The 25,415-nt window shown below is 40.7% G+C and overlaps 1 protein-coding gene across 2 annotated transcripts in view; it reads left to right on the top strand.

The window, feature by feature from the left end:
- SPARCL1 (SPARC like 1) overlaps positions 1–24,710 on the top strand; it is a 54,363-nt gene extending 29,653 nt beyond the window's left edge. For both annotated transcript variants that reach the window (XM_065877111.1, XM_065877113.1), the window contains 9 exons: positions 4,233–4,403; positions 4,791–5,768; positions 7,054–7,126; positions 8,054–8,172; positions 8,408–8,528; positions 10,109–10,245; positions 12,424–12,572; positions 13,404–13,552; positions 24,256–24,710. In XM_065877111.1, coding sequence (XP_065733183.1) covers positions 4,233–4,403; positions 4,791–5,768; positions 7,054–7,126; positions 8,054–8,172; positions 8,408–8,528; positions 10,109–10,245; positions 12,424–12,572; positions 13,404–13,552; positions 24,256–24,284 — 1,926 coding nt within the window. In that variant the 3' untranslated portion in view covers positions 24,285–24,710. The remainder of the gene's footprint in view (positions 1–4,232; positions 4,404–4,790; positions 5,769–7,053; positions 7,127–8,053; positions 8,173–8,407; positions 8,529–10,108; positions 10,246–12,423; positions 12,573–13,403; positions 13,553–24,255) is intronic.
- The last annotated feature ends 705 nt before the right edge of the window (positions 24,711–25,415 follow it).

Below are 25,415 nucleotides of genomic sequence, written 5' to 3'. Positions count from 1 at the left end.
GGGGCCTGGGTTCGATCCCTGGTTGGGGAACTAAAATGCTGCAAGCCGCGAGACACAACAAAAAAAAGGTCAACAAAAAATATATTTCTTTAAGAGCTAACAGGTTCTATAAGATACAAGTATGCAGCTGAAAGTGTTGACTAACAGTCTATTAGCCAGGGAATATGCCCAAATACCAAAGAGAACAGGAAGAAATAAATTCTCCTATGGAAGCTCACCAGGCTAATATGAAAAATCTAAGAAATTAGTATGAGAAATCTAGGAGCAAATACCCACACTCGCCAGCAGCATTTTCTTCAAGATCAATACATACTGGCTGAGTAATTCTGAGTCTATCATGAAAGCAGGACCCAATAGGTTAGGGATAGGAAATGATATGGTAACCATAAAACAGCTCCTAACTCACACTTGGGGGTACGTCCAAGCAAACATGCTGAAAGCAGACAGGACCAGAACTTTCTTTTCTTCACAGCCAGATATACTAGCCCCACCATTCCCACTGCAATAAATCAGCCACACACAAATCAGATCATCTGAGACCATGTCAGCAGCCTCAAAATACCTGAAAGTTGTCTTTGTTGATTTAATGGGACCGTAGCTTGGATGGTCATTTGGATATCTCCCAAAGGATCCATATCATCCTTAATCAGACTAAAGGATTTGTGCCATTTTTTCCTTTTCACCAAATGGATGAATCAACCTCCTTGAAATAGACAAAGCAAGTTATCTCTTGTTCCTTCTCTCCTTCCCTCTCTACTACGTCTAAGAGTCTGTCCTTGCTTTTGTTGTTGTTTAAAGATTTATTTATTATTTATTTATATATTTTATTTATTTTTGACTGCGTCGGGTCTCAGTTGCAGCACGCGGGATCTTTCTTTTTGGTGCACGGGCTTCTCTCTAGTTGTGGCGTGCAGGTTTTCTCTTCACTAGTTGTGTGGTGCGCGAGCTCCAGGACACGGGGGCTCTGTAGTTTGCGGCACATGGGCTCTAGGTGAGGCGTGTGAGACAAAATTGTTCATTGGTTAGTGAAAAGTTCTGCTCTTCCCCACTGGCATACTCCATTTTTTTTTTTTTTAAAGATTTATTTATTTATTTTCTTTTTGGCTGCATCAGGTCTTAGTTGCGGCACTTGGGCTCTTCGTTGTGGTACTCAGTCCTCTCTCTCGCTGTGGCGTGGGCTCTGCAGCTGTGGCGTGCCAGTTCCAGAGCGCATGGGCTCTGTAGTTTGCGGCACATGGGCTCTAGTTGAGGTGTGTGAGCTCAGTAGTTGCTACACGCGGGCTTAGTTGCCCTGCGGCATGTGGGATCTTAGTTCCCTGAGCAGGGATCGAACACGTGTACTCCGCATTGTAAGGCAAATTCTTTACCACTGGACCACCAGGGGAGTCCCTGTCCTTGCTTTTTGGATAGCTTCTTGTTGACAGATGTGTCAGCAAGGATAAACACCATGCCACCCAGACCAAGTAGTTCTTAGAAAAAAGAATTTGTGAGCACTGCTAAGAATCATGCTTAAGTAACGAGGAGCTACTCCAGCTGTAATTATAAATTCTCCTCTGAGATTACAGAAGTGGAATAATTAATATGTTCAGCACAGAGACAAGTTCCCACAGGACCATTGTTTTCTCTTGAAAATGCGGTTTGCCCTTGCAGCTGTTGCCACTATGTAAACAAGCATCAAAAGGGTCTTTGAACTAAATGTTTGAATGACACGCCTGCATATAGACATGTTCCAGATGTTTCCCTGCTAGGAAAATTTTTTTCATAGACTCAGTCCCGTGTTAAAAATCTAAGTATCGGGCTTCCCTGGTGGCGCAGTGGTTGAGTGTCTGCCTGCCGATGCAGGGGACACGGATTCGTGCCCCGGTCCTGGAGGATCCCACATGCCACGGAGCGGCTGGGCCCGTGAGCCATGGTCACTGAGCCTGCACATCCGGAGCCTGTGCTCCGCAGTGGGAGAGGCCACAACAGTGACAGGCCTGCGTACTGCAAAACAAACAAACAAACAAAAAAAACTATCTTCTCAAAGGATATACCTGTTAAAAATCTTGTATCATTTTCCCTGCCTGCCTGAATTCTCCAGAAATAAGTGAGTTCTGTATGGTTCGGAGAAACCACACAGATTTCCAGAGGGTATGTTGTTACATGTGGAGAGAATGAAACAGAATTTCACTTTCTGAAAATTTCTGAAAGATAAACTGCTGTGTTTCTGAAAGATAAGCTGCTGCATTTCTTCCAGCTTGCTGAGGGGGCGTGGAGGAAGAAGGGTGCAGAGACAGGGAGCAGTTCTCCATTAATAAGCCGAAAGTCTCCTCCACTATTATCCTCCATCAGGCCCCTGCCAGCAACTTGCCAAACTGGCCACCGTTCTTTCCCCACGCTCCTCTTAAAAATGGCTTCTCTGGAAATTTTTTCAAATATGATTATTCCTTTTAGTTTAAAAGGTAATAAGAAGCAAGGGAAGAAACCACATCTAAAATAAATCCTGGGGGTGGAGGGATGAACTGGGAGATCGGGACTGACATATATACACGACTATGTATAAAATAGGTAACTAATGAGAACCTACTGTAGAGCACAGGGAACGCTACTCAGTGCTCTGTGGTGACCTAAATGGGAAGGAAATCTTAAAAAGAGTGGAGATATGTATACGTAGAACTGATTCACTTCGCCGCACAGCAGAAAATAACACAACGTTGTAGAGCAACTATACTCCAATAAAAATTAATAAAACAATACAGGACTTCCCCAGCAGTCCAGTGGTTAAGACTCTGCCTTCCAATGTAGAAGGCGTGGGTCTGACCCCTGGTCAGGGAAATAAGATCCCACATGCTGTGGGGTGTGGCCAAAAACTAACTAACTAAATAAATAATAGAATAGAATAGAATAGAATAAAATAGATAACCAACAAGGACCTACTGTATAGCACAGGAAACTCTGCTCAGTATTATGTAACAACCTAAATGGGAAAAGAATTTGAAAAAGAATAGATACATGTATATGTATAACTGAATCACTTTGCTGTACACCTGAAACGAACACAACATTGTTAATCAACTATACTCCAATAGGAAATAACAACTTTAAAAAAGTAATTTATATTTCACTTTAAAATTAAATCAATCAATAAAATCCTGTACTCCACGACTTTCTTTACATTACATAATCAGCACTACAGGACCTGGTAATGGAGTAAAGACAAGTCAATTCAAATAAAATCTGAATTTTATACTTATACCTGGACCTGTCTGACATGAGTGCTCACAGTACCTCTCTAATAAAGATCTGTGATGAATTCCTGCCTAAGAGATCAGACAGTTCATATTATTACCACTGTGTGATATTACTACTAGCAATAGTAATTTTTCACTTGGGTTACCCCTTAAAATTCACAAAATGTCTTGTATACATAGGCTTATCTTGATATTTCTGCTCACCGCACCTTGAGAGATGAGAGAGTACAGATGAACAATTTGTCAAACCACCACACGTAGTAAATAGCAGAGTCAAGACTTGAAGGAAGGTCTCTTATCTCTACGTCCAGTTGTTCAACTTCTCCATCATGTATCACCGCCCAGCTCTTCATCTATGCCTCCAGTCTTGCAAGAAATAGAGCTATTCCTATAAAGGAAATAATACTCCATAGTTGTTCAGCCCTACTAGACTTGGTGTCCTGTTTCATACAGTTTTTCAATTAGTTCAAGATTAAATTATTTTTTTACTACATGATTTCCTGGTGAATATAAGACTGATAGAGTTAGGAAAGTATGCAAAAATTGAATAAAGGGTTTATAACTTTTTCTGCTTATTATCAGTGAGTACTTAAAAGTTAATTTAAGAAAATGCACACATGCTATAGCCTATGGTTAATTTGATTTCAACTTTATGCTAAACAACATTTTTCAAAATTATAAAGTACAAATGCTCTGTAAAAGTTTGAAAAACACAGAAAATAATTCCAAAAATCAAAGGTTGCTATGATTGAAATCATTTTGGCCCTATCTTCCCCCATTCTCTGCATATATAACTCTTTCTTCACCATGATTGGGATTTTGTTTTCACTTAAGATTATATTCTGACTATTTGCTTGTATCTTTAAAATTCTAGAGAATATCTTTTAACTGATGTTATAAATGAAATATATTACTACTAACAATGATGACAAGAAAAAAGTAGCTAGAAATTTTAAACAACATTTAGGCATGAATAACAAACCAGTTTTTAATTTTTTTCAGACACAAGCAAGGTTCCTATCTGATCATTCCAACCCAACTGCTGATTCCCTGAGTTCCTTCCAACAGGCTGAAATGTTGGTAACATCTGAGCACACTGCAATCCCCACTGTAAGGGCCGAAGATGCAGAAAATGAAACTGAAGTATCCATAGAAGACCATCCCACTCATAAGGTAAAAGTAACATGGTTATACTAGTACAGACTTTTGTCTCTCAATGTCTCAATTCTAAAGCGTGGTCAAAGAGACTACCTGATTCACTCTAAGTTTAATTTTTTTTAAGATGATGATCACATCAACTGCCTCCAATCTCTAACAGAATTGTAAGGATTAATGAGTTTTACTTCTTGGGCTGAAGTGCTACATAATTGTTTTATTTCAAAAAATTCAAGTTCAGGTTAAACTTGTAGCTATCGAATGTGAAGAACATCAAAAGTAAGTTTATAAGACATTATGTGAAGAAAAAGAATTAAGAAATATTCAATGTTGGCTTATGAATTGTAAATATGATGTAGATATGACATAATCATTTGTTTCAAGGATAAACTTTTTTCTCTTTAGCCTGAAAAATCTTCAGTACTAAAGTCAGAGGAGGAAAACCATGACCAGTCAGCAGATCAGGACCAGAGTTACAGCCAACACCTGGGATTACAGGATCAAGAGAAAAGTGAAAGTGACTTAACTGAGAATTTGGAGTATACACCAACTGAAGGTACACTGGACCTAAAAGAAGATATGAGTGAGCCTCCACAGGAAAAACTCCCCGAGAGATTCCTTGGTCATGATGTTAGTTCCATTGTAGATTCTAATCAACAAGAAAGCATCACAGAGACAGAGGAAAACCGAGGACAACCTATAAATGACTCACATCCTCAGTTGAACGGAAGCAGCAAACATAGCCAAGACCTAAGTGTTCAAGGAAACCAAGAGCAGGGTCCAAATATCCCAAATGGAGATGAGGGAGAGCCAGGTAAAATTGGTACCCACAATGATAACCAAGAAAGGGAGAGAGAAGTTCCCGAGCAGCATTCTACCAGCAATCAGGAAGAAGACAGTACACAGTCTGATGATATTTTGGAAGAGTCCTATCAACCAACTCAAGTAAGCAAGATGCAGAAAGATGAATTTGAACAGGGTGGCCAAGAACAAGAAGAGGAAAACTCCAATGCAGAAATGGAAGAGGAAACTGCATCAAAAATCAGTAAGCCCAATCAAGATAAAGAATGGCAGAGCCGAGAAGGACAGCCTGGCCTTGAAGTTATCAGCAACCATGAGGAGATGGACAAAAAGACTCTTTCTGAGCCTTTGCTGGTGGAGCCTACGGATGGTAACATCGTGCTCAGAAATCATGGGACTGATGATGACGGCGATGATGGCCCCAGGCACAATGCGAGTGAGGAGTACTTCAACCCAAGCGAGGCTTTCCTGGAGAATGAAAGAGCTCAATCCAATTACTATCCCATCGAGTATGAGGAGCAAAGAGAAAAAGCACGTGAGAATGAGAGTGTAGATACCAGCGAACCTGTAGAAAACCGAGGGGTGAGATTGTTTACAATGGTGCTTGTCCGATAAAGTGGTTAGCTTTTCAGAAAACAGCCATGACCTTTCTCTGTGCTCCTGCAATCCCTTGTGCTCATCTCTTAGCACATTACTAAAATATATTATAATTATTTATTTTTCTCTACATCTCCATCATTAGTCTGAAAATGCCTGTTTTATTTGGGTTCCCCTAGAAGCATATCCTGGATTTTAGTGCAGTTTGTTTGAGGAGTTCAGGGAACAAAGGAAGCTAACCAACGGTACATAATTAAAGCCATGGAAAGCACATTCCTCTGAATTAGCCCCTTTGGAGAGTGAGGGACCTATGGCTTTTATATAAGCTGAGGATTACTAGGAGAGGTGTGAATTCCCCAGCACTTCCAGTCTGTCCTTGAGCGGGCCATATAGAGTGTCGTGGTTTTCCAGGCACAGAGATGCAGATACCGGCAGTTGAACGTCCCTGGCACTAACTAGAGTGGTAAATTCTGATAGATAAGAGGGATGGGAGGCATGACTACTGCTGCTCTCATGCCTTGATAGCAGGTGCCAGGCCGTAGTCAAGTTGATCACCAATGTCTAGCAAAATGCCTCTAACATAATAACGTAAGAGATACAGCAATGTTTATTGATTTAGCTATAAAGGCAAAGAACAAAGACTTCAGCTACAGCTTTATGAAGCAAACACACACCAAAATGATAATCGGGAAACGGCAACAGGGTGAGGGAAGGGAAGAAACGTATTGCTATTTGGTTGTTTAATCATTTGGGCTTTCATGCAAAACTCTGGCAGCCACCCACCAGGAGCACCTAGCACAGCTTTTGGTGGGCAAGGTGAATACTAACTTCGATTCCTGAGAACTCTGCTGCCATTCTAAGGCAGGAGTTTTCTTACATTTTAAAAACCTGGTAAGAAACGTTTCCCAATAGCGTCACAGAGATTACTAATGTAATCATGTCTTAACTATAGAACCACATGGTAATACCACATTTCTACTGTTTTCCCAAACCAAAGGGGAGGTTCCAACTTCGCTTCTGAGGTTAGTTCCAATGTTTATTGGGTAATCCCCAGAGATATAGCACTGAACCCAGTTCATAAAGATAGAAATGGCTCCTGTTCTCAGAGGGTTACTGTCTATTTCCACGGCTGCGGCTGGTGTCTTCTCCTTCTGAAATCTGAAACGATTGGAGTATGAAAAGATCTGTGAAGGTACGCACAGTGGAAATATAAATTATGTAAAGGCTTTCCCTAAAATAGACTTCAACTTCTGCTCTTGTTATTATAAAGGCCAAGAAAGCAGAAAGCTCACTGAATGAAGATGACCGTTCAACTGAAGGCAACACAAGGGTGCACAGTGTCGGTGAGTACGGGCTAAGCAAGCAGTCTGTGACTATATGAGGAGAGAGACGGAATGGGCTATGTTGGGCTATCCCCACGCCTTCATTTGTGACTACTGCACAGAATTTTTCCTCTCCCCACTCCTCCCCAAGGAAATGCTCCCATAAATTGTTGACATTCTCATGTGCACATTTGATCTACAACTGTGGTAACTGTTTACAAACTGGAAATCCGGTTACAATGTTATTGCAAAAGCTAGAATTCTTTTTCTCTAAGTCCTTTTGCTTCGAAGAAGAAAAATTGATTCTACCTTATTTACACTCAAATCCATAACTTAGAATTGAGATCCCATATTTAATAAAGACCTAATTCTTTTTTTGCGGTACCTGGGCCTCTTACTGTTGTGGCCTCTCCCGTTTTGGAGCACAGGCTCCAGATGCGCAGGCTCAGCGGCCATGGCTCACGAGCCCAGCCGCTCCGCGGCATGTGGGATCTTCCCGGACCAGGGCACGAACCCGCATCCCTTGCATCGGCAGGCGGACTCTCAACCGCTGCACCACCAGGGAAGCCCAAGACCTAATTCTTAATCACGTACCCCAGTCACAAAATTTTGAATTTTAACCATAAAAATCCTCGTGGCTTATTTAACTTTTGACCAACTTGCACAGCACTGCTCTGTAGACGTCAGACTATGACCATTGCCAGCAGGTCAAGAAAAGTTGCTTGTTCTTTTTAAATCCCCAATCCAAACTGCAAAGAAATCTAGACTATTATGCAAAATAGTCTGGAGCCAGAGGGTCCCACCTGAAAATTAACGCATCCATTAAAAAGGCTTCTAATGTTTTCCCAAATTTTCTCTTATTCATGGAAATGGAACTGTCTGGATGAATTTGAGTTTACGTAATCACTTTAGCTTTGTCCATGTTTCCTGTCTAAACTTTTCTGTTAGATTCTTGCATGAGCTTCCAGTGTAAAAGGGGACACGTCTGCAAGGCTGATCAACAGGGAAAACCCCACTGTGCTTGCCAAGATCCAGCGACTTGTCCTCCTACAAAACTCCTTGACCAAGTAAGGCTTCTACAAAATGGTCTTTAAGGAACATCAAACAGTTAGTGATTTGAATGAAAGTAATTTGCAGTTGAAATCTTTTGTTAAAGAAAAAAAGTGAATGCCCAGGTTATCATCTAATATTTAAACAACAGTCAATAGAAACAGCAGTTCATTAGACAGACTTTGAGGAACAGAGTGTTTTCCCAATGAACATTCCCAAGCCTGAGGTTTTTCTCCTACTTGTCTTTCTTAGGTTTGCGGCACTGACAACCAGACCTATGCCAGCTCCTGCCATCTCTTTGCTACTAAGTGCAGATTGGAGGGGACCAAAAAGGGGCACCAACTGCAGCTGGATTACTTTGGAGCCTGCAAATGTAAGAGTCTAACCACCACTGCTGAAAGTGTTCTGGGTGAATCTGAATTATATACATATACGTATGTACTCATATATATGCAGACGACAATAGCAAGAAGTTCATGTAGCTCTGAATCCAGGCTGCTCATTAAAATAACTGGGAAGACTTTTTTAAAAATTGGAAGAATAATGTCCAGGCTTTAACTGTAAGAGATTCTGATTTAATTGGACTGGGTTGGAACCTTGGCATTGTTTTTTCACTTGTTTTCAAAGTAACCGAGACAATTGTAATGTGCGTCAGCGTTCAGAACCGCTATGATAATGTTATCCGCTTAATAACTGAGATGAATCATTGGAATTTTGTTCAATTAGTCGTCCTCTTCCAAAAGCTAAGCCTTTGCCAAGAAGTTTTAGTGACAGCATAGTCCTCCAGAAGTTTTTGAAATTGTCTTCCTTCCCCAGGATACTCTCAATTGTGTTTGGATCTCCTGGTCGCTAAGTGATTCTCCACATTAGCAGTGCTCACTAACCTCGCCTGTCTTTCCAGACACATGAGAGGATTCAGTTTCTCAGCCCCCTTGATGTTAGATGCAGCCATATGAGTTGCTTTGTCCAGTGAAATGTGAGCAAAAGTCATCCATGGGAGCTCTGGACAGAGCATTTAAGAGCTGGTGTATGGCTCTCCATGCCGTCTTCACCTCGTGTTGAGATGATGCTGAATGGCGGTGTCTCCCCCATCCTGAGCCCCAGAGAAACAGATGAGCAGAACTCTCCTGCCAACGTATAGGGGGCATGTAGCAGGATGGAGAGATAAACGTTTGATGGGATGCACGACATACTAGTCAACACTGCTGTATATGGTGTATTTGAAAGTTGCTAAGAGAGTAGATCCTGACAGTTCTCACCACAAGGAAATAAAAAACTCAAGCTAACTATATGAGGTTATGAACGTTTAACTAAACTAATGATTTCTGTGGTAATCATTACACGACACATGTATGTCGTGTTATGAACGTTTAACTAAAGGTTATGAACGTTTAACTAAACTAATGATTTCTGTGGTAACCATTACACGACATATGTATGTCAAGTCATTATGCACACCTTAAACTTACAGTGTGGTATGTCAGTTATATTTCAATAAACCTGAAAAAAAATGTTTGTTCCTTTAAGCCACTGGGATTTAACATTATTGCCACAGTATAAGCTAACTGCTGCCTTCTGCTCTTTTCTCCTAATAAATAGCTCTTGTGACCTCCACCTCTGAACTCCAACTCTCTGGTTCTAGAGTAGTGGTTCTCAGCCCTGGCTGCACATCACAATTGCTTCTGGAGCTTTTAAAACATCCTGATGCCCAGGCTCCACCCCCAGATCAATCAAATCAGGATTTCTTTGAAAGGAAGCTGGCATCTGGTATGTTTCTAAAACACTCCTGGCAATTCTGTTATGGCGCCGGGGTTAAGGACCACTGTTGTGATGGAGGGGCAGTGAGGATGCTGTCAGTCACCGGAAGTTGTCAAGTGTCCTGTTATGAGGACTTTCCTTGGGACCGGAGTAAGACCCCAAAATTAAAATCAATTTACTTTCTGCCTGGAACAGCTATTCCTGCTTGTACCGACTTTGAAGTGACCCAGTTTCCTCTAAGGATGAGAGACTGGCTCAAGAATATCCTCATGCAGCTTTATGAACCTAACCCTGAGCACGCTGGATATCTAAATGAGAAGCAGAGAAATAAAGTAAGTTATCCACGCCAGCTACCTAAGCGTCTGTCTACAGGGCTTGAGGAAAAAATCGTCAGGGGAGGGGTGCGGGGGGGCGGGGGGGGGGAAGGGCGGGGGAGGGGTATATCAGCCCTTCCTCTGCATATCAGAAAACCACACCTGGTTAACACCCATGGATTAACAGAATAGTAGTGGTCATTATTCACGCCTCAAAGTTTGGGACACAGTCAAACCACCCGATTCAGACACGCAGGGCAGGGGCCTGAGCAAGAGATCTTGAACTCGTCCCTAGAGCAAACTCTGTTGACCAAAGTGAACCTCAGTTCAGCGTTTATATGTTCAGGCCCAGACATATTATTTAAATCTAAACGTGTTTTATGCCTTTACAGGCCAGACATAGATTTATGATATAAGGGCAATCCATTATTAACAATGTCAGTAGTATATTAAGATTAAAAAGTGCAGAATATTAATCCTAGAAGTTCCCAGGGAAAAATCATTCATCAGATAGTTACTGGGGGTAACCAGGTACCTGGAATTGATTTACATGCTGGAAATACAGCAAGGGACCAAACAAAAATCTCTGCCTTCATGAGCGTACATTCTAGGCAAAGAGACGATATATACTTATATACACATGTATGCAAATATGAACACACATGCAAATGTATAAATATATGCGAATAAACATTTATGCAAATATGTTATGTCAGGTGGGATGAAAGATGCTATAAAGAAAAAAATAAAACATGTAGGAGGGTGTGCATTAACTGTGTCAAATGCTGTTTGCAGGTTGTTAAGATGGGGACTGAGAGTTGGCCCCTGATTTGACACATGACAGTCATAGTTGACCTTGACAGGAGCTGTTTTTGCAAGAGAAAAGCCTGAATGGATAGGGTTCAAAAGAGAATAGGAGGAATGATGTAAAAGCAGCAAGTATAGAAGACACTTTGCTGTAAAGGGGAAAAGTGAAATGGGTGGCAGGTGGACAGGAATGTGAGTTCAAGGGTCCTATCTACCAGCAGGAGGTGACAGAGGATGTTTGTATGCCTCTGGAAATAATCCAGTAAAGAAGGAAGGGTGCCCAACTGCCACAGGGTATTCTTGAGTAGATGAGAAGGGGTGAGCTTCTGAGCACCAGTGAGCAGCTGGGCTTAGTAGATGAGGAGCGAAGGAATTTCACGCATGGTGACAAGGAGGGAAATTGGTAGATGTATTCATGAGAACAAGTAGAAGATCTGTTCTGATTGCTTCCAGTTACTCGGTGCACTAATTGGTAACGTCACAAGCTGGTAGTTTTATATGCATTGCCCCTAAATAATTTCTATCCTCTCTCTTTAACAACACATTGCCACAGACAGCCTTGAGAGCATTAGATACAAAACAGGGAAATTTCAATGGGGGTGCCAAGCAGCATCACGCCAGGGCTGACCTGAGCCACAGCAGGCACTGGATGCAAATACATAAAGGATTAAGAATGGAGTATGCCAGGACTTCCCTGGTGGTCCAGGGGTAAAAAAAATCCGTCTTCCAATGCAGGGGACGCAGGTTTGATCCCTGGTCAGGGAACTAAGATCCCACATGCCGCGGTGCAACTAAGCCCGCGCGCCACAACTACTGAGCTCACGCGCCTCAACTAGAGCCCGAGTGCCGCAAACTACAGAGCCCATGCACCCTGGAACTGGCACGCCACAGCTGCAGAGCCCACGCCACAGCGAGAGAGAAGCCTGCGTACCACAACGAAGAGCCCACGTGCCTCAACTAAGACCCGATGCAGCCAAAAATAAGTTTAATTAATTAATAATAAATCTTAAAAAAAAAAAAGAATGGAGTATGCCAGTGGGGAAGAACAGAACTTTTCACCAACAAATGAACAATTTTGTCTAGGTCCGTTCAGTCCTTTTTATTAAAACCTTTTCATAGTTTTAAGAAATATGAGGAACATCACTTGGTTAAAAGATCAAACAAAGTCTTAAACTTCTTCTGAAAACCCCAGGGTTTTTTAAATGTTAGCTGTTATTCTATGCAGAAAGCTGTAGTGTTGATTAGAAGGCATGTAATTTGTTCTCAAATAACATTCTGGGTTTGTTTTCCTCTGTCATGTTAGGAATACTCTTCAAGTAAAGTTTAGCAAGTGATAATTCCTTTACACTTGTCTGATTCTCTAATGATCATCTCCCTTCCTAATCTCAGGTCAAGAAAATTTACCTGGATGAAAAGAGACTCCTGGCTGGGGACCACTCACTTGACCTCCTCTTAAGAGACTTTAAGAAAAACTACCACATGTATGTGTATCCGGTACACTGGCAGTTCAGTGAGCTGGATCAACATCCTAGGGACAGGTAAACACTTTCCACTTTCCCATTAACTAGGTCATCTCCCTGATACAATGTCTAGTTATCTATACCCAAGAATTCTAAACAGATTTACGAAACTTCCCAGTTCCATTTTAGAACACAGAAATGTCAAGCAAATACGGTTATGAGTCTAAACACAAAGCTGCTTTGAGGGACTTCCCTGGCCGTCCAGTGGTTAAGATTTCGCCTTCCAGTGCAGGGGGTGTGGGTTTGATCCCTGGGCAGGGAGCTAAGATCCCACATGCCTCGCAGCCAAAAAACCAAAACATACAACAGAAGCAATATTGTAACAAATTCAATAAAGACTTTAAAAATGGTCCACATCCAAAAAATTTAAGAAAAGTGCTGCTTTGACCATAACAGAATATGGCCACAATTCCACAAGCTCCCAAGTTTCCACGTTAGGGTCCAGCCTCCCGAGAGGCTCTTTCCACTCTTCCTCATTCTTGATCCTAAATTCTGAAGTTAATCTGATGGGCCCCAGTTGGATTAAGCACCTACGTCTGGAATGATCCGGTACGGCCGGCGGTAAGAGCCAGGTTGTATAAACGTGATTATTGGGATGCAGCCCTATAAACTTAGGGTGGAGGGAGGACAGTTCCTAGGGAGGAAGGAAACCTTATGAATTGACATCCCAAAAGCTGTCTGTCTTACCCACAAATCGTTTATTCCATTTGTAGCTCTTCATGAACGCACTCCTTATTTGCCGTCCTCAGCAGCCTTGGGGAAGAAAAATGCCCTCGGTGATCGTAAGAGTTAGCTCTTCATACGCAAGTTAGTAACCCAGTTAATTGGCTGCCATTTATCTCATTGCAGGGTCTTGACCCACTCTGAGCTTGCTCCTTTGCGGGCATCTCTGGTGCCCCTGGAACACTGCATAACGCGCTTCTTTGAAGAGTGTGACCCCAACAAGGATAAGCACATCACCCTGGAGGAGTGGGGTCACTGCTTTGAAATTAAAGAAGGTAAGTTCATCATCAGCCCAGGGAGAGGGGTGTCCTCTTCTCCAGATACGCCCTAAGCCCGCAGCCTCACAGACAGGTCCTGCTGTGTGTTCAAATTGAAACCTAGAGACCACAGGGGGGCAGACTGCAAGGTTATTTCTTACTCCCTTTATGATCTCTGTTTCAAAGTGTAGCAAGGGTGAATATTTAAGGGGTAACTGCACCGAGGTCTCAGAAATTGGCTAAGCCTAAGAAAGTGATGTGAATCCAGAGAGCCGCGCCAAGTCTCCGAAGGCTACCTTTCTACGGAAGGAAGGAAGGACTTTATATCCTTCCTTAACCTGAGTATTGGGCCAAACTTTAAAAAATCGTATGTGAAGAGTAAAACAGCAAGCTTGATTCTGAAAATGGGAGATGCCAGAAGAATCTTAGAATTGATTACCAACCCACTAAAGCTTGTCACCAGTTGTGCCCAGGTGTTATTCCTTTAATCCAAAAGGAATTCCCCCTGCAGCGGAGGAATTTAAATTTAGACATTTGTTTTGCTAGGTTATGTCTTAATGTACTTCCTTTTCTTTTCCTAAGTTACAGCTGCTTTTCATGAGCAAGGCTGTTTTTTAATAATTGAGACATGAAGGTGTTCAAACAATGAGCAATCAAAACTGCTCACAGAATGTAAATCAACAATGAACATCACATCCGTAAAGCAGAGGCTTTACCCATGCATTCACGACATACATATAGGTAGGATGACTATACAGCCAAGAAATAAAGAAACGTAAGTTCATCAAAGGTCAGAGTTTCCCCAAAAGAGGTAACTCATGTGAACTTCACTCTAAAAATATTCTTTATGCATATGTATGATGGCTTGAAATTGGAAAGCAAGAGTTGGAATATGAGGATTTAGTTATTTATTGATAGATAGATAAGCAGAAAAGGTCCTTTTCCTCTACAGTGTTATTCTGTGAAATAAGTACAACTGCAATGAGCAAAGAATGAATGTTTTTGTAAGCACCTAGTTCTGTGTGTTAGTTGTCCATTTCTGCACAACAAATGACCCTAAAGATTAGAAGCTTGAAATCTCTCTCAACCTTTCTGAGGATTAGGAATCCGGGAGGACCTTACCTGGATGGATCTGCCCTAGGATCTGCTCTAAGCTCACTTACATGGCTATTGGTAGGAGGCTTCAGTTCCTCACCATGTGGTCCTTTGCACAGTACTGCTCATGACATGGTATCTGGTTTCCTCCAGAGCAAGTGATCAGAGACAGAGATAGAAAGAGAGAGAAGAGAGTCCAAGACAGAAGCCGCAGTTCCCTGTAGGACTCATCTCATGAGTGACATATTTCTGCCATATTCTGTCTGTCACACAGTCTAACCCTGCTACAATGTGGGAGGAGACCACAGGAGATGGGGATCATTGGGGGCCAGAGTGGAGACTGTCGACCCCATACTGTTTACATCCTATTAACATCAATAGGAAATTAACAGGCAATTAACATCGACCCCATACTGTTTACATCCTATTAACATCAATAGGAAATTAACAGGCAATTAACATCGACCCCATACTGTTTACATCCTATTAACATCAATAGGAAATTAACAGGCAATTAAGACCCAGTCTCATGCAAATAATGCCAATTTCCTTTCTAACACCTATTCTATAAGCACAGTACTTACAAATTCATATACATCCCTAAACATGGCTAACAATGTTTTTTCCAATTCCCATGTTGAAAAGATAAAATGTACCCAAGGACAGCTGCCCCGACCCCTCCCCTCCACCATTATCAAGAAAAAAACTTAGCTGGGACAGGACATATTTATGTATGCCCTTTTACATGGCACGTGATTTTAAAGGAGTGATCCAAAAGCAAATTTAAAGAGACCATTTAAGGAAACCAGTTGCACTTCACTGTTCCTTTCAAAACTTCTGGCAGCTCTTCAGCATATGAGCCTACTCAGGCCCTGTGCTGGGTGGTTGTCTGGGAGAAGAAGGAAGGGCTTAAATTCTGTGACTCGCAAAGCTCCTAACGTTCTTGTTTGTTCACTGTGGTTTGGCCATGATTACATTTTGAAGAAGGGAAAGAATTATCACACAATAAGCCAGTAAAGCAGATATTAAATATTCAGTCAGGACATGTTGTAAACAAGTTACTGCTTTGGGACTCAGCTAGGGAAAGAAAAAAAATGTCTATTTGTAAGCATACAAATGTATTCCCTCAGGACGGAGAAATCCACAGGACAAGATAAATTGTAGCCAGTGTTGTCCTGAATGTTAACCTCCTTTGCTCTGAACTAGATGTGCTCAAATATTCCAGCTCTGTTATTAACTAGCTATGCAAATTAGGGCATGCCACTAATCCTCAGCAAGTCTCATTTTCCTTGTGTGTAAAAATGGGATTCAATTACGAGGTGAAGGAGTCTTATTTATTTAGTGCCTATGACATACTGTGGATTAACATATATCCACATTAATCTTTAGGAAAACCTTTCAAGCTAGACGAACAGGGGAAACGAGTCACATCATGCAGGTCCTACTAAGCCAGTTAAAGACATCATCCTCACAGTACTGGAGGATCCCCAAAGGGTTTTTAACAAGGGAGTGATTTCACTGGATTTGTACTTAAGAAAGATTCTTTTGGTTACATTGTGTATAAGCCAGAGAACTGTTGTGGTGAACCCAGGCAAAAGTTGATGAGAACCTGATTTAGGGCAGTTATAGTAGGGAAAAAGAAAAGTAAACATATTCCAATATATTTTAAAATATCAATATATTCAAGATATAGTTGAGAATATAAACATATTCAAGATGTACAGTATGCAGAAATAATAAGACAGTGTTTCATAGGAAATACGTGGAGGCAGGAAGCAGGCAGTTAGGTTGAGAGGAAGAGAAGTACAATGCCTAGGTTCCTGGCACAGGCCAGGCAGGGTGAGGAGAGGTACCTTCCACTGAGACAGAAAACACAAGAACAGAAGCAGGTTTGGGGGGAAAAGATAAATTCCATTTGGGACACATTAAATTTTGAAGTCGCTGGCTGACAACATACAGTTGACAGTTGAGGGACTTCCCTGGGGGTCCAGTGGTTAAGATTCTGCACTTGCAATGCAAGCGGCGGGGGTTCGATCCCTGGTCAGGGAGCTAAGAGCCCACAGGCTGTGCAGCACTGCCAAGAAAATAAAAATGAAAAAAAAAGATAGTTGGATATGTGGGTCTGCTTTTCAAGACAGAATTTAGGAATTGATATACAAATGTGGGGATTGTGAGCATACAGAAAATAATTGATACCAGGGAAGGAAATTAATTTTCTTAGGAAAATGTGCTGAGTTACATGAAAAAGGGTTTTGGGTTGAATACCAAGGAACAACATCTAGATGATGGATACAGGAGGAAGAAGGAGTACATGAAGCAGAATGAAAAGTCTCCTGAAAGAAAAAAGAAAAGAGGATAGTGGGCTTCCCTGGTGGCGCAGTGGTTGAGAGTCCGCCTGCTGATGCAGGGGATGCGGGTTCGTGCCCCGGTCCGGGAAGATCCCACATGCCGCGGAGCAGCTGGGCCCATGAGCCATGGCCGCTGAGCCTGCGTGTCTGGAGCCTGTGCTCCGCAACGGGAGAGGCCATGACAGTGAAAGGCCCGCGTAATGCAAAAAAAAAAAAAAAAAAAAAAAAAGAGGATAGTGCCATATCTAAGGAGGTGTTTCAAAGAGGAGGAAGAGGTCACAGTGCTAAATGCTGCTGAGATGTCAAGTAAGGTAAAAGACTGAGAATATTCATTGGACGTAGAAATAAGGATATCCTGGATGGCCTTGGAAAAGCAGTTTTTGTGGAATGGTAGAGATGGAAGCAAGACACATAAGAAAGAAGAGAAGATAAGAAAGGCTAAAGAGTGAAGGTTTGAAAGCGGGAATGAGCTAGAGAGGGATATAGAGTTGAGGGAAGCATTTTTGAGAATAAAAGAGGCTTGAGCTCTTATCATTTATTCATGCATTCATTCCTTCAACAAGTCTTTACTGGTGGTCTACATAGTACCAGGCACTGTTCTCAAGGCTAGGTATGCAGCATATTTATACATTAATAGGAAGGGCCTGGTAAAAAAAAAAAAAAAAGGAAAGATTGAGGATATAAGAAAAAAAGAGGAAAATAGGGGAGAATTCTGAGATCAGAAGAGATCCTGAGCACAGGCAGAGGATTAGCCTCCAAGTCAACAGGAGGGACATCTCTCATCTGAACAGAAAGAAGACAGCAAGATGGCGGAGTAGAAGGACGTGCCCTCACTCGCTCATGCAAGAGCACTGGAATCACAACTAACTGCTGAACAATCATCGACAGGAAGACACTGGGACTCACCAAAAAAGACACCCCACATCCACAGACAAAGGAGAAGCTGCAATGAGACAGCAGCAGGGGCACAATCATGATAAAATCAAATCCCATAACTGCTGGGTGGGCGACTCAAACTGGAGAACACTTATACCACAGAAGTCCACCCACTGGGGTGAAGGTGCTGAGCCCCACGTCAGGCTTCCCAACCTGGGGGTCCAGCGACAGGAGGAGGAATTCCCAGAGAATCAGACTTTGAAGGCTAGTGGGATTTGACTGCAGGACTTTGACAGGTGTGGGGGAAACAGAGACTTCACTCTTGGAGGGCACACAAAGTAGTGTGCGCATACAGACCCAGGGGAAGGAGCAGTGACCACATAGGAGACTGAACCAGACCTACCTGCTAGTGTTGGAGGGTCTTCTGCAGAGGCAGGGGGCGGTGGTGGCTCACCACAGGGACAAGGACAGGGACACTGGCAGCAGAAGTTCTGGGAAGTACTCCTTGGTGTGAGCCCTCCCAGAGTCTGCTATTAGTTCCACCAAAGGGCCTGTAGCCTCCAGTGCAGGGTCACCTCAGGCCAAACAACCAACAAGGAGGGAACTCATCCCCACCCATCAGCAGACAAGCGGATTAAAGTTTTTCTGAGCTCTGCCCACCAGAGCTACACCCAGCTCTACCTACCACCAATCCCTCCCATCAGGAAGCCTGCACAAGCCTCTTAGGTAGCCTCATCCACCAGAGGGCAGACAGCAGAAGCAAGAAGAACTACAATCCTGCAGCCTGTGGAATGAATACCACAGTCACAGAAAGATAGACAAGGTGAAAAGGCAGAGGGCTATGTACCAGATGAATAAACAAGATAAAACCCCAGAAAAACAACTAAATGAACTGGAGATAGGCAACCTTCCAGAAAAAGAATTCAGAATAATGAGAGTAAAGATGATCCAGGACCTCGGAAAAAGAATGGAGGCAAAGATCGAGAAGATGAAAGAAATGTTTAACAAAGACCTAGAAGAATTAAAGAATAAACACCTAGAAAAATTAAAGAACAAACCAACGGAGATGAACAATATAATAACTGAAATGAAAAATACACTAGAAGGAATCAATAGCAGAATAACTGAGGCAGAACAATGGATAAGTGACCTGGAAGACAGAATGGTGGAATTCACTGCAATGGAACAGAATAAAGAAAAAGGAACAGAAAGAAATGAAGACAGCCTAAGAGACCTCTGGGACAACATTAAACACACCAACATTTGCATTATAGGGGTCCCAGAAGAAGACGAGAGAGAGAGAGAGAGAGAGAGAGAGAGGGGACCCAAGAAAATATTTGAAGAGATTATAGGTGAAAACTTCCCTAACATGGGAAAGGAAATAGCCACCCAAGTCCAGGAAGTGCAGAGTCCCATACAGGATAAATTCAAGGAGAAACATGCCAAGACACATAGCAATCGAACTGACAAAAATTAAAGACAAAGAAAACTTATTAAAAGCAACAAGGGAAAAATGACAAACAACATAAAAGAGAATGTACATAAGGTTAATAACTGATTTCTCAGCAGAAACTCTACAAACCAGAAGGGAGTGGCTCGATATATTCAAAGTGATGAAAGGGAAAAACCTACAACCAAGATTACTCTAGCCGGTAAGGATCTCATTCAGATTCGATGGAGAAATCAAAACTTTACAGACAACCAAAAGCTAAGAGAATTCAGCACCACCAGACCAGCTCTACAACAAATGCTAAAGGAACTTCTCTAGGCAGGAAACACAAGAGAAGGAAAAGACCTACAATAGCAAAGCCAAAACAATTAAGAAAATGGTAATAGGAACATACATATCGATAATTAGCTTAAATGTAAATGGATTAAATGCTCCCAAAAAAAGACATAGACTGGCTGATGGATACAAAAGCAAGACCCATATATATGCTGTCTACAAGAGACCCACTTCACACCTAGGGACAAGTACAGACAGAAAGTGAGGGGATGGAAAAAGATATTCCATGCAAATGGAAATCAAAAGAAAGCTAGAGTAGCAATTCTCATTTCAGAAAAATTAAACTTTAAAATAAAGACTATTACAAGAGACAAAGAAGGACACTACATAATGATCAAGGGGTCAATCCAAGAAGAAGATAAAACAATTGTAAATATTTATGCATGCAAGATAGGAGCACCTCAATACATAAGGCAAATGCTAACAGCCATAAAAGGGGAAATCGACAGTAACACAATAGTAGTAGGGGACTTTAACACCCCACGTTCACCAATGGACAGATCATCCAAAACAAAAATAAATAAGGAAACAGAAGCTTTAAATGACACAATAGACCAGATAGATTTAATTGATATTTATAGGAGATTCCATCCGAAAACAGCGGATAACACTTTCTTCTCAAGTATACGTGGAACATTCTCCAGGATAGGTCACATCTTGGGTTACAAATCAAGCCTCAGTAAATTTAAGAAAATTGAAATCATATCAAGCATCTTTTCTGACCACAACACTATGAGATTAGAAATCAATTACAGGGAAAAAAACGTAAAAAACGCAAACACATGGAGGTTAAACAATACATTACTAAATAACCAAGAGATAACTGAAGAAATCAAAGAGGAAATCAAAAAATACCTAGAGACGAATGACAACAAAAACACGATGATCCAAAACTTTTGGGATGCAGCAAAAGCAGTTCTAAGAGGGAAGTTTATAGCAATACAAACCTACCTCAAGAAACAAGAAAAATCTCAAATAAACAATCTAACCTTACACCTAAAGCAATTAGAGAAAGAAGAACAAAACCCAAAGTTAGTAGAAGGAAAGAAATCATAAGGATTAGAGCAGAAATAAATGAAATAGAAACAAAAAAAAACAATAGCAAAGATCAATAAAACTAAAAGATGATTCTTTGAGAAGATAAACAAAATTGATAAACCTTTAGCCAGACTTATCAAGAAAAAGAGAGAGAGGACTCAAATCAATGAAATTAGAAATGAAAAAGGAGAAGTTACAACGGACACTGCAGAAATACAAAGCATCATAACAGACTACTACGGGCAACTCTATGCTAATAAAATGGATAATCTGGAAGAAATGGACAAATTCTTAGAAAGGTATAACCTTCCAATACTGAACCAGGAAGAAATAGAAAACATGAACAGACCAATCACAAGTAATGAAATTGAAACTGTGATTAAAAATCTTCCAACAAACAAAAGTCCAAGACCAGATGACTTCACAGGTGAATTCTATCAAAAATTTAGAGAAGAGCTAACACCCATCCTTCTCAAACTCTTCCAAACAACTGCAGAGGAAGGAACGCTCCCAAACTCATTGTACAAGGCCACCATCATCCTGATATTAAAACCAAAGATACTACAAAAAAAGAAAATTACAAACCAATATCACTGATGAATATAGATGCAAAAATCCCCAACAAAATATTAGCAAACGGAATCCAACAGCACATTAAAAGATTCATACACCATGATCAAGGAGGATTTATCCCAGGGATGCAAGGAATCTTCAATGTACACAAATCAATCAATGTGAAAAACCATATTAACCAATTGAAGAATAAAAACCATATGATCATCTCAATAGATGCAGAAAAAAAACTGTTGACAAAATTCAACACCAATTTATGATAAGAACTCTCCAGAAAGTGGGCATTGAGGGAACCTACCTCAACATAATAAAAGCCATATATGACAAACCCACAGCAAACGTCATTCTCAATGGTGAAAAACCGAAAGCATTTCCTCTAAGATCAGGAACAAGACAAGGATGTTCACTCTCACCACTGTTATTCAACATAGTTTTGGATGTCCTAGCCATGGCAATCGGAGAAGAAAAAGAAATAAAAGGAATCCAAATTGGAAAAGAAGATGTAAAACTGTCACTGTTTGCAGATGACGTGATACTATACATAGAAAATCCTAAAGATGCCACCAGAAAACTACTAGAGCTGATTGATGAATTTGGTAAGGTTCTTCATTGCATTCTTATACACTACCAATAAAAGATCAGAAAGAGAAATTAAGGAAACAATCCCAGTCACCATTGCAACAAAAAGAACAAAATACCTAGGAATAAACCTACCTAAGGAGGTAAAATACCTGTACTCCGAAAACTATAAGACACTGATGAAAGAAATCAAAGATGACACAAACAGATGGAGAGATATAGCATGTTCTTGGACTGAAAGAATCAATATTGTGAAAATGACTATTCTACCCAAAGCATTCTACAGATTGAATGAAATCCCTATCAAATTACCAATGGCGTTTTTTACAGAACTAGAACAAAAAATTTTTAAATTTGTATGGAGACACAAAAGCAATCTTGAGGGGAAAAAAACGGAGCTGGAGGAATTAGACTCGCTGACTTCAGACTATACTACAAAGCTACAGTAATCAAGACAATATGTTACTGGCCCAAAAACAGAGATATAGATCAATGGAACAGGATAGAAAGCCCAGAGATAAACCCATGCACCTATGGTCAACTAATCTATGACAAAGGAGGCAAGGATATACAATGGAGAAAAGATAGTCTCTTCAATAAGTGGTGCTGGCAAAACTGGACAGCCACATGTAAAAGAATGAAAGTAGAACATTCCCTAACACCATACACAAAAATAAACTCGAAATTGATTAAAGAGCTAAATGTAAGACTGGACACTATGAAACTCTTAGAGGAAAACACAGGAAGAACACTCTTTGACATATATCACAGAAAGATCTTTCTTGACCCACCTCCTCGAGTAATGGAAGGAAGTGGATATTGAGCTCATGGAGCTCAATATCAAAAAAATAAACAACCGAATCAAAAAATGGGCAGAAGACCTAAATAGACATTTCTCCAAAGAAGACATATAGATGGCCAAGAGGCACATGAAAAGCTGCTCAACATCACTAATTATTAGAGAAATGCAAATCAAAATTACAATGAGGTATCACCTCACACTGGTTAGCATGGCGTCATCAGAAAAATCTACAAACAACAAATGCTGGAGAGGGTGTGGAGAAAAGGGAATCCTCTTGCACTGTTGGTGGGAACGTAAATTGATACAGCCACTATGGAGAACAGTATGGAGTTCCCTTAAAAAACTAAAAATAGAATTACCATGTGACCCAGCAATCCCACTACTGGGCATATACCCAGAGAAAACCATAATTCAAACAGACACATGCACCCCAATGTTCATTGCAGCACTACTTACAATAGCCAGGACATGGAAGCAACCTGAATACCCATCGACAGATGAATGGATAAACAGGTGGTACATGTATACAATGGAATATTACCCAGCCATAAAAAGGAACGAAATTGGGTCATTTGTAGAGATGTGGATGGACCCAGAGACTGTCATACAGAGTGAAGTAAGTCAGAAAGAGAAACACAAATATTGTATATTAACGCATATATGTGGAATCTAGAAAAATGGTACAGATGAAACGGTTTGCAGGGCAGAAATAGAGACACACATGTAGAGAAGAAATGTATGGACACCAAGGGGGGAAAGCAGTGGTGGGGCTGGGGGGAGGAGGAGGTGGTGGTGGTGGTGGGATGAATTGGAAGATTGGGATTGACAAATATACACTAATATGTATGAAGTAGATTAACTAATAAGAACCTGCCATATAAAAATAAATCAATTTAATTTAACATAATATAAAAAAGAAGACAAAATGTATGAGTGCAAATATGAGTAAATTTATAAGTAAGAAGACTATTATCCCTACTTTACAAGTGAAGCCAGTGCTCACAAGAAATACAGCAAAAGTCTGTAATCTTTCCCTCTCTTGGGGCAAGAGGAAAACTTACATTGGGCAGGAAAACTACTTGGTGTCCCAGAAGGGGCAGTATGTTTCAGATTAATCTGCTTTAGGTATCTGTTCAAGAATTATTGAGTAAGGGTGGGCCACAATGCTAAGGAGTGGTCTTATATCCCCCAGAGGATGCTGTCTTCTTCCATTAGTGTGGCAACAAGTTCTTTTACAATTACTTGATTGGAAATTTGATATAACTGGCACTATACTTCTATTCATTTTGGTTATATTTTAGCAACCCTTACAGATTAGTATACTTGGCACTTATTGACTGGTTTCCCCTCAACCTCCTCTATCAGTGGTTCTCAACCCTACATCAGAACTACCTGCAGAGCTTTCTAAATGTATACATGCCATTGCTGATTCGGGGTGGGGCAGGAGTGAGGCCCAAGGATATATAGTTCTTAAAGCTTCACAGGTGATGTTGACGCCCTACCAGGATTGAGAACCACCATCGTACCGCCTTATTGATGGGTTCTCTGATCCCCTAGTCTAACATTGTTTATATTACTGCTCTGGCTACTTTCTAAAAGTATGTTTTGTTTTTGTTTTTTACAGAAGACATAGATGAAAATCTCCTGTTTTGAATTAAGATTTGAAAGAACTCAAACTACCCAGCCTCCTCCTTTGTTCTGACCACTTCTGAAGTATATGCAGTGTGATACTTGTAGCTTTATATTTAGCAAAATGCTTGCACGTCTGAGACGACACTGAGAGTAACTGCTTGATAATAGTATATGCACCAGGCATTTAACATTAACTTTTGAAATAAAACTTTAAAATTAAGTAAAGTCAATATACACAAAATATTGTATACTGTTTGTTAACAGGAGTTTAACTCATCACTCTCTGTATCCATTTATGAGATACTTAAAGATTATAAAACTCGAAAAAAATAATACATTCATTTTGTCCATAATACCATGTGCACTTCAAAACAGTGAAATAAGCCTCTTTGTTGTTGATGTGTGTTATTTTCAGTATCTTAATATCCTAATAAAAATCCAAATGTTTACTCAAGTTTATTTCCAGTCATTTACTTGAACAATTATATGTGAAAGACCAACCCAGGGCTCATACTTCATATCAAACTATAATCATGCTTTCTAGACCCTACTGCTTAAAAAAAAAAGTATGAGTGGTTGGGGAGCTGTTTCTTATGGGAAACAAATATTCAGTTGTTAAATGGTAGTTGCTCATGAATGGTTTTTGTCATAATTTAAGTTTAAACAGAAAAAAAAAAAGAATTCAAGTGCTTTTCACCAAATTCAATTTAAAATATGGGTGATTGTGCACTGCTTGATGCAACTAATTTTAGCATTTGTGCAGACGTGCATGTGTGTCTGGGGAAAGGGAGGCCCAGCAAAATCTCTACACATTTCATGTCCTCAAAATTAAAGGAATGTAAAGATAACAGACAGTGGAGAGCCCTGAAGTGGTCTTGATGTCCAAGGTAGTCAGAGGTGAATAGTACTAGAATAACTTGATAGCAAGACAGTGTCATAAGAGAAAATTTGTATCTTTCTTTGGTCACTTTTTTTTTTTTTTTTTTGGCCACACCACCACTCTGCATGTGGGATCTTAGTTCCCCAACCAGGGATTGAACCCTTGCCCCCTGCAGCAGAAGTGCAGAGTCCTAAACCACTGGACTGCCAGGGAAGTCCCCACATATTTTCCTATCTGAAATGGAATATATCAGTGCAATTGTCTTTATTTTC

Source organism: Phocoena phocoena, chromosome 5, assembly GCF_963924675.1.
Source record: "Phocoena phocoena chromosome 5, mPhoPho1.1, whole genome shotgun sequence".
In the NCBI taxonomy this organism is placed as follows: domain Eukaryota; kingdom Metazoa; phylum Chordata; class Mammalia; order Artiodactyla; family Phocoenidae; genus Phocoena; species Phocoena phocoena.
The sequence above is the reverse complement of the archived record's forward strand: the minus strand, read 5'-3'. Positions and strand labels throughout refer to the sequence as shown.